This window comes from Alligator mississippiensis, chromosome 1 (assembly GCF_030867095.1).
Source record: "Alligator mississippiensis isolate rAllMis1 chromosome 1, rAllMis1, whole genome shotgun sequence".
Lineage (NCBI taxonomy): Eukaryota > Metazoa > Chordata > Crocodylia > Alligatoridae > Alligator > Alligator mississippiensis.
Window position 1 is genome coordinate 326,412,502 of NC_081824.1, and position 15,891 is coordinate 326,428,392.

At 46.5% G+C, this 15,891-nt stretch overlaps 1 protein-coding gene across 1 annotated transcript in view; it reads left to right on the forward strand.

Annotated features, from left to right (window-relative positions):
* The first annotated feature begins 1,043 nt into the window (after nucleotides 1-1,043).
* Nucleotides 1,044-15,891, forward strand: part of ARHGAP6 (Rho GTPase activating protein 6) — a 556,002-nt gene continuing 541,154 nt past the window's right edge. The window contains exon 1 of the mRNA XM_019495006.2: nucleotides 1,044-1,608. Coding sequence (XP_019350551.2) covers nucleotides 1,168-1,608 — 441 coding nt within the window. The 5' untranslated portion in view covers nucleotides 1,044-1,167. The remainder of the gene's footprint in view (nucleotides 1,609-15,891) is intronic.

A 15,891-nucleotide genomic window follows, 5' to 3' on the forward strand; every position in this document is an offset into this window, starting at 1 on the left:
ATGCCCTAGAGCAGTGTTTCTCAACCCGTGGGTTGCAACCCAAAAATGGGTGTGCCTCCTGAGGTTGGGGGGACACAGCAACTGCCTGCAGGTGGTGACACAGGCTGGCCGAGGGGAGTGTCCGCAGGTGGCCTGGGGTTGTTGGCGGTGGGGGGGTTATCCCTGCTGCCGATTGCTGAGCAGTGGTTGTGGGGAGGGTCCCCCCCCCGGGAGGGTCCCCCCCCCCCCGCGGCTGGACACTGAGCCCAGAATTGTCAGCAGCTTTGGGGGGGGGGGGGCACCATCGCTCTGCCTGCCCCCTCTGCCTGTCACCTAAGTTGAGAGCGCTCGCTCTCAGGGGGGGCACCAGCACTCTCAAGGGGTGCTTGTGCACCCCATACATGTCGCCTGTGGGGGTCAAGAATACATGAAAGGGTTACAGACAAACTTTAAAAATGGATGTTCCCTTAAAGGAGAAAAAGGTAGGGAACAGTGGCTTTTCCTTTGCAGGCTGGCAGAGCTCCAGCCTGCTAGGGGCTGCCAGGGGTGCCCCCACACTGGCGCCTGGGGGCAGGAGCGAGGGGCACTGAGTGGGGACTGGCCGTGGGTGTTTCCAAATGGGTCCCGGGCCCAAAAAGGTAGAGAACCGCCGGCCCGGCCCGGGGCAGAGGGCGGTCGCGCCGCTCGCAGGCTCCCGGGGCGCAGGGGCAGGCAGACACCTCCCGGCCCCGCCGCCCTGCGGGATGCTGCCTGCGAGGGGCAGCGCGGAGCGGATCGCGGCGCCGCCCGCTGCTGGAGCCGGCCGCCTCGAGCGCCGCACGCTGCTGCAGGCAGCCGAGCGAGCCGCCCTCACCGCTGCCCGGGGCTCGTAAGTACCCGCGGGGCGGGGCGGGGCGGGGGCTGCCCCTCTCTGCGGGGCGGGCACGAAACCCCGCCTGGCTCTGCGCGGGGGGCAGTCTTGCACTGTGGGGCGGGCGGGCTTTAACCTCCACTCCCGAGGATGGGAGGGGGCTGAATTTTGGCTTCTTGTGGCGGGATCCAGGGCTCGGCCGCCTGAGGGGATGCTGCACTAGTGGAGCTGGGGTGGGGGACGGACGGCAGCTCCGGGCTCCCTCCCTGCTCGCATGTCACTTTATCCGCTCCCCCCGCAGCGCCATGCGCCGCCCGCCCTGAGCGCCCGGCGCCGCGATGTCCGCGCACAGCCTGCTCAACAGCGTCTTCTCCTGCTCGGCCCCGGCCCCGGCCCCGGCCCCGGCCGCCGCCCCGGGCCCCTGCAAGCGCCGGCTCCGCCAGACCCGCAGCCTGGACCCGGCGCTGGTGGGCAGCGCGGGCCGCGAGGAGGCTGAGGGCGGCGGGCGCCTGCCCCGCGGCAGGGCGGACTGCCTGGCCGCCGCCTCGTCCCGCTCGCTGCTGCTGCTGCTGCGGGGCGGCGGCGCCTCGCTCTCCACGCCCAGCACCCCGCTGTCGCCCGACGACGCCTGCCACTTCGACTACGGCAAGAGGAGCCCGGCCTGGGACCCGCCCGGCCCCGCCAACAGCCTCTTCTCGCCCCGGAGGTGGCTGCAACAGAGGAAGGGGCCGCCGCCGCCCGGCGCCCCCGCCGCCGCCTACGTGGTTTGGAAAGCCGAGGTAGGGCTTACCCCCCAGCCTAAGCCTTAAGACGGGGAAGCGGGGTAGTGGGCTTGAGATGTATGGGGCAGACAGGAGAGTGGAAGGGCAGTGGGGTGGCCGCCACAGAGGACAGTCCAGTTTGCTGCTATGCTGGCGTCCAGTGATATGAAACCCAGCGCCTTGACGTCCTCTGTTTTTCTGTTCAAGGGTCCGGTTTCGTATCGGTAGAGGGCAACCGGATCATCCTCTATGATGGCCACCCTAGGAGGGTGCCATACAGGCAAGGGGGAGCTCCCTCTGTGCCGGGCAGGGGCTGTGGCTGGCCCGGTTTGAAATATATGGGGGGCCGAGCTGCCCCATCAGAGACGAGAGCCCCCCAGCCTGCCCTGCAACTCGAGTGGTGGTGGCTCCCTCTGCCTGCCATGGTTACAGGCTCCCCTAAGAATCAGAAGGTCATGCGAAGGCTGCCCCCAGCCTCCCTGGTGTATCTGGGGGTGCGAGTGCTGCTGAGGTGAAGGCAGTCCCGGCAGCCCTGGCCTGACCTGGCCCCTCAGCCCAGCGGGTGTTGTAAAGCTGGTCTCCCAGAGCCTGCAGGGGTTCGCTTGCCTCTCTGCTGTGGGGTGTCCTGTCCCGTCCTGTCCTAGTGGCATTTGTGATAGTGGCTGCCTGCAGACGGCCGAGAGTGGGAGCAGGAGTGGGGCTGCCCATGGGGCCTCCTGGCAGCAGACAGCCCCAGCACAAATCTACTCCCCCAAGTCTCACTCCCAGGCCCACAGGTGTGGGGTTTTGGATACTTGCCAAATCCAGGCAGGCATCCTTTGTTGAAGTCCAGGAGACTTTGAGGTTCAGATGCCTACCCGTGGTCTCATTTGATCTTAGCCAGAAGGCCCAGGGGCTGGGGCGTGTGCTCTTCTTGTCCTGCTGGAGAGGATGGGTGAGTGGGTGCAGCTGTCTGGCAGAGCGCACCTGGAGGGAGCTGAGGGAGCTTTGTGTTTTTGTCCTGGGCTGAGCCATGGAAAGTGCCATGGGGACAGAAAGTCTTTGCTATGTGGTCTGTCAGAACTGAGCTAGGTACCTGGGCCCATACAGATGAAGCCCCTTGCTAGTGTTTTTCTCTGTCTCTTGTTGTTGCATTCAGGAAGAGGCAAGCATGCCTGCTCAGGGAATTAGCCATGGTAGGGCATTGTCACAGTAATTTTGGGCAGCTCATGGAGCTCTTAACCCCTGGATTGTCCACACATTAACACCTTGAAGTGGCTTAAAGCCATTTTGCGGCTCACAGTTACACCATTCCAGGGCAGGATTAGCTTTTGATCCGCAGTACCCAGCTCCTGTTAAGGTATGGCCACTCCTCACAGATGCGTGCCAAAGTTGAAAGTGTGGCTGCTCCAAACTCCAAGCTAGCATTAACACTGATCAACATTTATGCGGCTCACACTGAAAGGCGTCACAAGGCCCATCATTCCTAATTATAATCACTAACTGTCCTGGGTTCTTGAAAGAAGTACACTGCTTCATGGATCCTTTTGCAAACAACATGCGAGAGCTATGAAGTTAAAGCTGTTGATATGTTTTGTTAGCAGGGGAAAACTTATGCCTTTGATATTTCTTAGGTTGATACCATACATAGTTGGATTGGGCATGTCAAACTCTTGTCAAACTCTTCCTCCCAACTTCCCTCCCTGCCCCCTCCCCAGTTTGACACCTTATAAACTTCAGCATACAGTGGTTTCCTTACAAAATAGGCACATGTATTTTCAGTGTTCCCACCCAGGGATGTCAGATTGATTTGACAGCACAGATAGGTTGAAATCCCAGGAGGAGTGACCAGATTGGAAGAGGAATCCAGCTCAGCAGTGCAAATGTTTATTCACTTTGTTTGGTTGTCTTGCATAGGTATACTGCAGTTATAGCTGGTGGACAAACTTATTAAAAGAAGATGGCATTCTTAGTTTATGGTAATTGCTATGGAAATTGATTTACTATAGTCCTCTTCTACTTGTAAAGATTGTATGATTGCATATCTCTCAGCTCTCTTTTTTGATGCATAGGTTTTGCTTTGTTAACTGTTCACTTGCAATAGTGTTTGATGCATGTGAAATGCAGTTAGAAGGAACATATTTTAATTAAGATCATAAGGTAGAGTGAGATTTCTTTCTTTATAAATGACTGCTTCTAGAGCAACTAGTGACATCTTATCCTTTATTTCAATACTGATGTAGACTCTGTAAGTGAAATGTTTCATGCAAGTATGACCTGTTTCAAAACTAAGCTGAAAACTTTCATAGATTGTAAGGCTGGAAGGGATCTCGGAAGATCATCGGGTCCAGCCCTCTGCACCAAGCAGGAAAAACAACTGGGGTCAGGTCCCAGCAAGGCGACTGTCCAGTCTACTCTTGAAGATTTCCAGGGTAGACAATTGCTCCACCTCTGGAGGGAGCTTATTCTGTAGTCTGGACACCCTAGCTGTGAAGAAGCTTTTCCTTATGTTGAGCCTGAAATGGCCTTTCAGGAGTTTGTGGCCATTACTCCTGGTTTTACCCAAGGGAGCAGCTTTGTCCTGAGCTGGGACCGGCTTTGTCCTGATGAACAGTTGTTCACCAAGCCCTTGATGTACTCCCCTAATGTAGCAGTAAACTGCTCCCAGGTCCCCTCTCAGCCTTCATGGCAGAAGAAGGTAAAAGATAAGTGTAAGAAGGGAAAAAACCCAAATAAACTTAAAAGCTCTCAACACCAAAAGCTCTTAGTGCTGTATACAAACAACTTTAGAGCTGCTCACTTTGACATGACAGGAGTATAGATGAACATTCCAGCATGCGAGTCACTTTATCATTTTGGCTTTGGAAAGCAGCAACAGCGATTGTTTGGATCAGAAGTTATTCCGCATTTGCTAAATGTGTTTTGATTTATTTAATCAAGATGTTTACACTTTAAGTAATTGAGACATTTTATTAAGCAGACTCACAAAACAATGCATGGGAGTAAGTGCAAGTAGCAAGAATGTGCACAACAAGACACTAGGCAAAGGAATCTGATCTTTAAATGTTACAATATGCTCTAAGGGTAGGAAGGCCCTGTGTCCTGTTATGATGAGTTCTGATTTCATAAGTGTCACTTTCTAAGTCAGTTAAGGTTTTTATAGGTCTCCCTCCACCCCTCTCCCACTCCCCCATGATTGTTTAAACTGGTCCAAGAATTTAGGCATACCGTGATCTCTGATTCTTCAAAGATCTCTTCAGAGGCAGATCCCTACATCTTTACAGAATCCCATGAAACAAACTGGGACATTGTGTGAGAGGAGGATCAGCCTATATGGTGTTTTTTGCAGGTCTGAGGCTGTGCAGCTGTCTGCAAGTTAAAGAGCAGAGAGGCGTAAAATATCATTCAGTGTATTTCCACTACTCTTAAAGAATCTTGTTTTCATTCATTATTGATCTTAGGGCTCTATCCCATGAGAAATGGAGAACAGGTTAGGGATTCTAATTTTTATTCTTCATGTTGTTACATTGTTTTAGTGAAAGGAGTAAATGAGCTATTACTACTAGGTCAGGAATTGCTTAGAGACGCTAGACACCTCCAAGTTGGCAGTGCTGGATGGGATGCACCCTAGAGGACAGGAAGAATTGACCATGGTAATTTTAGAGCCATTAACTATCTTTGAGAACTCATGGAGGTCAGGTGAGATCCTGGATGTTTGGAAAAGGGAAAATATAGTACCTATCTTTAAGAATGGGGAGAAGGATGATCTGGAGAATTACAGACCAGTCAGCCTGACCTCAGTACCTGGAAAGATCATGGAGCAAGTACTCAAGGAATCTGTTGTGAAGCACCTTCAGGTGATCAGAAACAGTGAGTATGGATTCACCAGAAGCAAGTCATGCCTGGCCTACTGATTTCCTTGTATGATAAGGTGACAGGCTCTTTGGATGGAGAAAGTGTAGTGGATGTGACTTACATTGACTTGAGCAAGGCTTTTGACATTGTCTCCCATGATATTCTCATTAAGCTAAGGAAATACAGGCTAGACAAAAGTGTTGTAAAGTGGATACATAACTGTCTAGATCATTGTGCTCAAGAAGTAGTCATCAGTGGCTCAATGTATAGTTGGCAGGAGGTGTCAAGTGGGATTTCTCATGGGCTCAGTGTTTAGTACCTTAATTAATGATTTGGATGATGGGACTGAGCACACATTTAGCAAATTTGCTAAGCTCCACCAAGTTAGGTAGAATTTCAGACACTGGAGGGTAGGGTTGGGATCCAGAATGACCTGGATCAGCTAGAAAAATGGTCCATAATCAATAAGGTGAGATTCAATGAGGACAAGTGAAAGTCCAGCACTTGGGACAAAATAATTTCATGGAAAATACTGGGGAATGACTGGCTAGGCTGTAGTACTACGGAGGGGTTGGGAGTCACAGTGACCAGAAGCTGAATATGAGCCAATAGTGTGCCCTTGTTGCGAAAAAGGCCAACAGTTTACTGGGCTGTGAAAAAGGCCAACAGTTTATTGGGTTGTATTAGCAGGAGTGTCACTTGCAAATCACGGGAAGTGATTCTTTGACTCTATTCAGCAGTGGGGAGCCCTCACCTGGAGTCTCTAGTTTTGGGCCTCATACTTCAAGAAAAATGTAGACAGATTGTAAAGAATCCAGCAGGGATCAACAAAAATTATTAGAGGCCTGAGAAGCATTCCTTATGCAGAAAGGCTGAAATAGATAGATTTATTTAGTCTGGAGAAGAGAAGATTGAGAGGGGATCTGATAGCAGTCTTCGAATTATCTGAAGGATAGTTATAGAGGATGAATATAGGGCTCTTCTCTGTGGCTATAGAAAACAGGCCTAAGAGTAATGGCCTCAAGCTACAGCAGAGGGAATTTAGGTTGGGACTTTCTGACTATGAGGGTTGTCAGGCGTTGGAAAAGACTAGCCAGGGAAGTTGTGGAATCTCCATCTCTGGAAATTCTCAAGAGCAGGTTAGACAGACACTTGGCTGGGATGGTTTAGTCAGAATAATCCTGCCTTGAGCAGTACGCTGGGCTACATGATCTTGTGAGGTCCCTTCCAGGCTACCCTCTTGTGATCCTATGATCGTTTGTTATTTTGAATATTGTAAGTGTTTTAAAATACTCTGTTGTGTATGTTAATGAAAAAGAATCACTTATACTTTGGAGAAATCTTTATTTTGGTGAGGACAGAGTTTTAGAGAAACAGAAATATGTGTCACCATATCATCATCAATAATAAAAACATACATTTCTGTAAAAATTTATATAAGTAGTCTAAATCATATTCCCAGAGCCTATTAAAACTCCTATTCATTGACATTCACTTAATTAATCTTTTATAAGCGGAATTCAACTTAGGTTTTTCAGAAAATAGGTTTTGTTTTTGTTTTTTAGAAAAGAACATGTTGAATTATTTTATAGCTGTTCTTTAATAATAAAGGACTTGGGTAATAGATAATTCTGCTTTTACAATACGACAACAGATCTATGGTAAAATAAATATGCTTGGGCTCACATATAGAGTGTTATTAGGGAATGCTCTGAATGAGTGAATATGAGGTAATTATTTCTAATATTGTAACTTTTAGAGGCATCATTACTTAAATTATTGTAGTCTTGGTAGCACACTGATAGTTGAGACTTTGTCAGATTGAACAATGATGTTCAGAGTGGAAAAGAGTTTACTCAGCTGTAAAAATCTGTTGTAGGCTGAAACTGACCATAAAAAACCCCCCTGAAAAATGATTTTACTGTTACAAATATTGTTTTTGCATCAGCTTTGCTCTGACATCTCAAAATATAATTACACATTTTGGCAAGGATGTCCTTAGGTATACATTGCAAAGTGGGAGTGTCCCTAGGTGTATGATGGGAAGAAATGTCCTCCTAGCAATAGCTTTGAAGCTGTAACTGAGCTGCTCAATGAGAAAAGGAAGGTGATGGATAATCAATGGACTTATCTTCAAATCAAATAGTAGATATTAAAAAAGATGTTGGAAAAGGATATCTAGTCTAGGGGTGGTCAGCCTGTGGCATGGGTGCCACAGCTGGCTCAGGTAGCCTGTGTGTGTGGCATGCAGCAGACTAGGGACAGGACAGGCAACACTGTCCTGGTGTTAGGGGCAGGGAACAGAAAGCAGAGCATCAAATCAGGCTGGCATCACAGGCAGAAAGTAGAAAGTTGAGTGGCAGCTTGGGTTGGGAGCACAAGACAGGGAACATAAAGCTGAGCAACAGTGCAGGTAAGTGAAAGAGATTGAAGTGGCACTTGGGAACAGTAAGGTGCTAATTTGTTGCCGAGAAGGTTGCCCACCCCCCTTTGTCCTAGTCTGTCCCAAGTCACACTATGTTCTAGCTAGCACGTCAAGAGCCCTTGTAGAGTTGCATTGTGTGTAGTGTGCTGGTACGCCTGCAGGTAGGATCCCCAAATATTGTCTCTTTAACAGGTGGTTATTCAGAGTTAGAAGCAACGTGCTCAAGTCTTTTTAGACTGTACAGAACATACTGTGAGTGGAATTGCCCACTGATCATAGATTTCTATAATAATTCTTTATGTGAAGCCAAGCTAAGGGAAGAATGTTAACTTTATCTTTTTGTTTTAACTATTTGTCCTTGGCATTTTATACAGACTCTTTTTATAGCACTAATAATTTCTGACTGTTGATACGTGTTCTTGAACAAATTTACATTCACAAATATCTTTAACAAAATATCAAAAGTATATGGTGACTTTAGACTTCAGTAGTAAGCTACACTAGCCAAATTTTCATATACAGGCATTTGATTTTTAAGGTTACTAGTTTTTGATTCAGTATCTCAGTTGGCTTGTAAGAGTTGCATAAAAAGACCCCTATAACTTATTTGGTGGTTTCATCATTTTACTTTTCAACTTTTGCTTTCCAACCGTGTTTGATATTCAGATTTATAATAATGCTTAATAACTAGCAAGGGAATATTTTTAGTAGATTTGTTATTGCAGAGGGGTATCATGACATTCTCACATTTCTGTTTCATCCTCATATATGCTCTACTTAGTAATACACCCTGGTTCTAAATCAGTTGCAGACGTCTCATTGCTTTTTTTTTTAATTCTGATTTTTAATTCTGATGACTTTTTTATTTAATTAAATATTTCATATATGACTAAATGGCTTTGTAGGCAAACTGAATACCTGTGAAAAAGTGGGTAAAATGCTTAATGATTACTTAAGGCTAAATCCTCTAAATGTTGATATGTCTACTTCAGGGTAAATGTGTGAATGGTCTTATGGAAATGAAAGATGCATGTGAGCATTTGCAAGATCACAGCTTAAAAAGATACATAATCTTAATGCCTAAAATTCATTCGCAATGTGAAAAGTCTAGCAGTAATTAAACAACATAAAAAGATAATACAAATATTTTAAAGTCCACTGCTTATTTTTCTATACTTAACATTTATACTGTACGTAATATCTTCCCCACAAAACCACAACAGATAGGTAGTTTGCGATGTGGTGGGGAGAAACTTCCATTTTGGTATCTTCTGGTTAGTCTGTCTATTGTGATGATGTAGATGAGAAAAGCATAATCCAGGATTCCCCTGGACACTTCAAATTACAGTCTTGCTCCTTTAAAGTACTCTGTGTATTATTTATGAACAAAGCAGAACCCTCTTTAGCCCTTGCACTTTTGTGAGGCCTGTTGTTAAAATAATGGCAACGCCATTATGACGCCACAGAAAACTAAGTTAAAGGGTTAGGGAAGATATTTCATTAAGCTGTATAAATAACTTCATATTTCTTGGATCTGAAGCCTTTCTGTTTGCCCTTCTAGCTCTTGGGAGAGAAAAGGAGATTTCTTCTCCCACTCCTTTACCAAAGGTTTTGGATAATTGTGAGAAATTAGGTTAGCTTACCTACTTTTTTCTTTTGCCTCCTCCCATGTATTGGATGAGCCTGTCTCTCTAGCACTCTGTCTATCAATCAGTCGATTGATTTAGGTATTTTTCTTTCATGAACAGAATTACTGTTTGGCTTAGTCACTTTTTAGAACTTCTACAGATAACAAGGGTGAAAACTGACTCTTTTCTTGTCAGTTTGCCTGCTGTCCTTTGGGTTTTGAAAAGAGGCAGACCAATAAACTAGTTTTGCTGTTGTCACTCTGAGCTGCTTATTGGCAAAACTATAAATAAATGCAGGGACAGTCTGCAGAACAACATGGCTTTAGTTTAATTGATTCACAACTCATCTTTACAGCCAGAAGGGGTGAAAATTTAAGGCATGATATACAGAAGTTTTAAACATTCAAAGTCCAGTTTCAGTTATTGGAAGCTGGGGGGAGCTCATCACCCTTAGGAGTCAGTCGCTTAATATTGTAACAGTAAAAGCTAAATCAATGGTTTGGGTCACCTATGCCTACCACCTTGCTTGCCAGAGTTTCTTGTTCTGTTTTGATGTATTTGCAATTGGATTTTTAAGTCCCTTGCTCAGAAGTTATAAAACTAAAGTGATAATGAAGAGTTGGATAGAAATACCTAGATAGAAGAAGAGAAAATCAAACCAGAGAGCTTTCTAGGCCCTGGTACCATTGATAATTGGATGGAGAAGTAACTTGATGATACATAATAATATGAGAAAGAAGTCACATCTGTGTATTTACAGGATTAAAACTTTAAGCATTAGTAACTTACACTTGATTTTGAACTTGACCGACCTGCATTTCATGTACTGTTCACTCAGAAGTATTGTTTTAGATCAGGAGAGTCTTTTTATAATTTTTCTTCCTCCATTCAACCTCTCTATATGATATATAAATAAAAATCTTTACAGGTTACTCCGCAGAAAAAATGTGCACGGATGGAGATTTGTCTTCCTATATTCTTTTATATTATATAAAGAAATCTTGTCAGGGGTGCATATGTGCTGCTTTATTTTTGAAAGATCCAGGGTGGGGCAATGAAGCTGTAGCTAAGGCATTCTTTCTCCTTATTTTTTGTAAAAAAGGAAGATATGCCCCCCCAACATATGAATGAGCATTATAGAGGAGCAACAAAGATATTGGCTGCTCCCCCCTCCCCCACCCCTCTGTGCTGATTGGCTGAGAGGGTTGCTGTTGTGCGGCCATGCCCCTCTCGGCCAATCAGGAGCAAGTGATGGTGCTGCACAATGGGCAGGCCTCTTGGCCAATCAGCTGTGAGGGGTGGGGTCTCTGGGGCCAATTAGCAGTGGGGGAAGCTGCTGCAAAAAGACCACAAAAATGATGCCGGGCACCACGAGCAGCCCATAATTTTTCTTTTGCCTCAGTGTAATTTAGATAGATCCCTAATCATAACATTAATCATGCTGTGCCTGCTAGTCTTATAGTGGATTCATTACTACATAATTGATCCGAGTGATTTATCTCTTCACCGTTCCTACAATGCTCATTCATATGTTGGGTTTTATGTCCCTTTTTTCCCCTTGATGTGCTAAGGTTTTTTCCCCATCAGCTGCAGGAGAATTTCTCTGTTCCCATAGGGAAGTGCAGGAAGGCCTTTCGATGACTATCCACATTTAAGTGATTTTTTTCCTTTATTTTTTGGCATGAATCCTCATTGCACAGTGGATGTAGAGCACTAACCCAAGTTAAACCAAAGCCTGAATTTTAACTTGTATCTGAACTGGGTAAACTAGTCAGGACCAAAACACCTCCTGGTCCAGGTCATAGCACTTTTCTTTGTGTACAGTAGCAGGATCAATCCTGAAATCTTGATAGAGCCTAAATTGACTGTGCAGACATGATCCAATAAAGTCAGTAAAATCTGAATCCCTTGTGTAAATAAGGGAATTTGTGTCACACAACTTTAAGTCAATTTTTGTCACACAAATTTAAGTCCTCTTTACAGATTTAAAAGCCATAAAAAACTCACAAAGAGCAAAAAACGTGGGCCTCCTTTATTATGGTATGTGGCGAATTTTGGTGATTTGAATTTTTAGATTTCAAACGACATTTTATATGCTGAGTTTTGTCATCACGCTGCTCTCTCTTGTGCTCCTTCTGCCCCTCATTGCCACCCCCCCACTCCCCACCGCCTCTTTTCCTCCCTAGAAGGCTTTAATCTACAAACAGGGTTACTAGGTATTGTACCACTATTAACGACAGAAACAGTTTCAATTTCAAGTCCATTTCATTATAGGTTTTCATGTTGGGTTAACTTTACAACCACTAAAATAAGTGGTTTATAATTTTCCATGCTTGTCACAATCTGAAAATGGATGTTGTTATAAAGTTGAAGGAAAATCTGTTTAGCCATTTTTGAATTTGAGCAAAATGGAGAAAATATATTTTCCTTGTTCTTAAATAACTACTTTCTTGATTTAGTTTAAGAAAGATCTATATAAAAACATGGCATCTAATAGAGAATTCTTGCTGAGAAGTGTTCTTGGTTTAGGGGGATAATTAAAATAAAATACATTCTGAGCCACTGAAATACTTTAGCAACCTACATTGAAGCTTTGCTTTCCTGGTAATATCATCATGTTTTCTTTGCCCAGATACCTGGTTTCCTGGGTAATTTTCATGACTGAAACACCAACTGGGGCAATTTTCATGATGAAAATTTCAACCGTCTCCTCAAAGAAATATAGAAAATCTTTCTAAAAGAGTAGGATATCCCAAATGCAAAAAGAGTCTCTACAGTTATTTTAGAAGCTCACTTTTTTTTTTATATTTTGTGGTATCGTGATGCTAATTCTGTTTATCTAGAAGTAAGTGTGTGTGTTGTTTCTTGTTGTGAATGTATACAATCATAATGCAAACCAACAAGGAACTATCTGAAGCTATGATGGGAGCTTCAGTCTTGTTTTTTATCAGGAACTATTACTATCATAGCTGCAGAGTTAAAACTGTAATGTTAGAAGACGCCAAAGTTAAGATTACAATATCAACATTAGCTTACCATAATTGCACACATTTAATATTGCCTGTATGTGCTTTTTGGGTAAATGTGTACTGTGAAATCCCAGAACATAAAAGATGTGCGGTGAGTAGAATAAACCTGAGGCTTGGAAACTTAAGGTGTGGAAGGAAACATGGACCTTAAGGGTGTCTGTACACATGATCTGGGGTGGAGGGAGGGTTAATTAGAGCAACTCCTGCACAGCCACTCTAATTAAAACATGCTAGCATCAAGCGTATTCAATGTTCCACATTTCAAAATGGCGGTGGGGGTGCTTTAAAGCTCATTTGATGAGCTTTAGTTAAAGCCTCCCCCATCGCCATTTTGAAATGCGAATGCTGAATACATGTAATGCTGCAGCATGCTGGAGCATCTAATTAGAACGCTCCAGCAGACTCGATAAATCGAGCCTCTTCTGATGCTTTTAATTAGAATGTGTTGAAGAATGTATATAGACACCCTAAATCTCTTTAGTGCTAATATTTTAGCTATTACTTGTTACATATATTGCTGAACCTTTTCTATTCGCTATTGTATGCATATTCTGTGTTCCTTCAAAGCCATTTCTATTTTTGTATCTTTCTTTCCGTCAAGGATGATTCAGGATTATACAAATACATGACCTGTTTTTTTCATTTGATTGTAACTTTCCTGAAAGAACATTTAATGTAAGGTATGAAACTGTTCCACTATAGTTGAAAACAAGGGGCTGTTATTAAACAATTGTTTAGATCAGGGGTGTCCAACCTTTTTGAATGTGGGGCCGGATCATGAACTTTTTATCACCTAGTGGGCCGGTGAGCCATATTCAAAGACCTCACAGGAAGTGGTATCACATCAGGAAGTGGTGTCATGTGACCTTTGACACCAATGAAGTTGCAGGACATGACAATGAAATGGGTCTGGAAATGTGGTTTAAAATCCAAAATAAAAACAATATAAAAGCAAGAATGAAATGATTCCAAACACTTGACTAAAATAAACACTTTTGCTTCTACTCACTTCTCAACGAATGAAAGAAACATAATGCAAGTCGACAGATCAAATGTGGGAAAGATATCAGCCAGAGTGGAAACTAATCAAAGCAACAAAATATGGGCATTTTTGAGAATAATCTAGACTATTTATACGTAGGGTGACCATATATCTTGGATTGGCTGAGACAGTCCCAGATTTTATAGGCTGTCTCAGTGTCCCAGCCACTGGAGAAAATTTAAGCAAAAGTACCAGATTGGTGGGAATCGGGGAGCTGGGGGGTTGGGGCTGTGTGTGTGCGTGCATTCATGTGCATGTGTGTGTGCTTCCAAGCACATGTATGTTGCAGCAGACAGAGCCAAAGCACCTATTGGGATGTGCTGGGAAGTGTCGCCGCCGGTTACAGCGGCGCGGGGTTCGGGGTCTTAGGGACCCTAGACGGCAGGCGGGTACTAGTGACGCTTGGAGTGGAATTAGGCACCGATGCGTATTGGTTGAACTAAGATTGCTTTACTTACACTGCTGATGGTTACAGTGCAGGACGAGAACTGACTTAGATTACAGTTGTAAACAGGTACAGGATTCGTTAGGTCGGTCTGCAGAGGTGTACGGGCCGGCAGTCGTTGGTTTACATCTAAACTTGGGTCGGTGACGGGGAGTTCTTGGTGGGTGATCAGTCTGCCAAGTTGCCTCTGAGGTGTTCTCTGAGGTCTCCGAGAAGTATACGGAGTTCTTCTTAGAGTTTACTCTCTCACGTGCTCAGAGTTCTCCAACTTGGGCGGAAACTGCTCTTAACTTTTATATGGCTAGCAAGCCAATCGCTAATCGCCAAATATGAATAATTTGGAACTGGCCAATAGTGGTGTGCGTGTAATTTTCCTCTACTGTAGCATGTGGTTACTGGGTTCAGGCATAGCGGAATTTTCCACTGTGACCTATTTACTGCCACCAGAATGATTGACAGCAAAATTGTGCCATATGTATCAAACCAATGGAATTTTCCTCTGTGCTATAGGCATCTAATTAATGGGTTCTGACAGGAAGCATGGTACTTTTGTCACTGGAGCAAGCGCTGTGGGCTGGGGTGGGGATTGGGGTGCTGGCCAGGCTGGAGATGCTGCATGTGCTCTGTCTGCCCTGCTCTGACTCATGGCTCTGGCCCCAATCTGGCACCCACTGCTGCATCCTGACTGTGTGCTGCTGGGCTAAGTCAAAGTCAGCCACATTGCAGCCCCATGTGGAGAGCCCAGTCTGGCCTGGCCACATCCTGCCCTAAGCAGAGAGGGGAGTGTGAGGCTGGGGCTGGCTGCCCCTGCCCAGCCAGGGACTCATGGCCAGGATGCAGCTGCAGGTGTCAGGATGGGGACGGGAACAGGGCCAGAGGTGTGAGTCAGACAGAACCCGTGCAAAGCCCCCAGTCTGGCCAGCGCCCCCATCTGCAGCCCTGGCTGTGGTGAGAAAGGCACTGTGTTCTGGCTCTGCTCACTGCTACACACTTCAGCGTGCATACATGTGTGTATGTGCACGTGCGTGTGCATGTGTGCCCTCCCTTGTATCTCTCCATCCTGGATGTCCCGTTCTGAGGGAGAAGTGCAGCCTCTGGGCTGGGCTCCTCCTGCCAACCTGGCTCCGGCAACAGTGCACCCCGCAGCCCTGGCCTGGCCCTGAGGCGCCCCCAGCTCTGCATAGGAACTTACCCCATGCCTCTGTCCACCCCGGCCTGGCCCCGAAGCGCCCCCAGCTCTGCACAGGAACTTACCTCATGCCTCCGTCCACCCCAGCCCAGCACGGCCCGGTCCCGAGGCGCCCCCAGCTCCGTGTGGGAACTTACCTTGTGCCTCCGTCCAACCACACATGCGGGCAGGGTGTGGGCCATGCTGCAGCTCTCCTGGCCATGCACCGGGGGCAAGGGGTGGAGCCAGAGAAGAAGCTGCACATGCTGCCCAGCTTGTCTAATCTGGTGGTGCTGGGGCAGCCCCGCACCGCGCAGCCCTCGGGGCAGCGGCGGCAGGACCCAGCTCACTGATGAGCCTGGTTCTGCGGGGGTAAGCAGGTCCCCTGCCCTCACTGCCGGCTGGGGCCTGCGGGCCAACCCTGTTCGCCTCGCCACTGCCCCGCTGGCGCCGCTGGCAGCTTCGTGCTCCGCGGAGGTGGCACTGCTCCGCCGCCAGCAGCTCCGTGCTCTGTGGTGGCTCCGCGGTGGCGGCGGCTCTGCTGTCAGTGGCTCTGTGCTCCACGCCGCCACGGCTCCATGCTACACGCCGCTGCTGCGGCTCCGTGCTCTGCGGTGGCGGCGGCAGCAACGGCTCCACCGCCGGCTGCTCCGCACTCTGTGGTGGTGGCGCTGGCTCCACCGCCAGCAGCTCTGCACTCCATGGTGGCAGCGCCGGCTCTGCTGCTGGC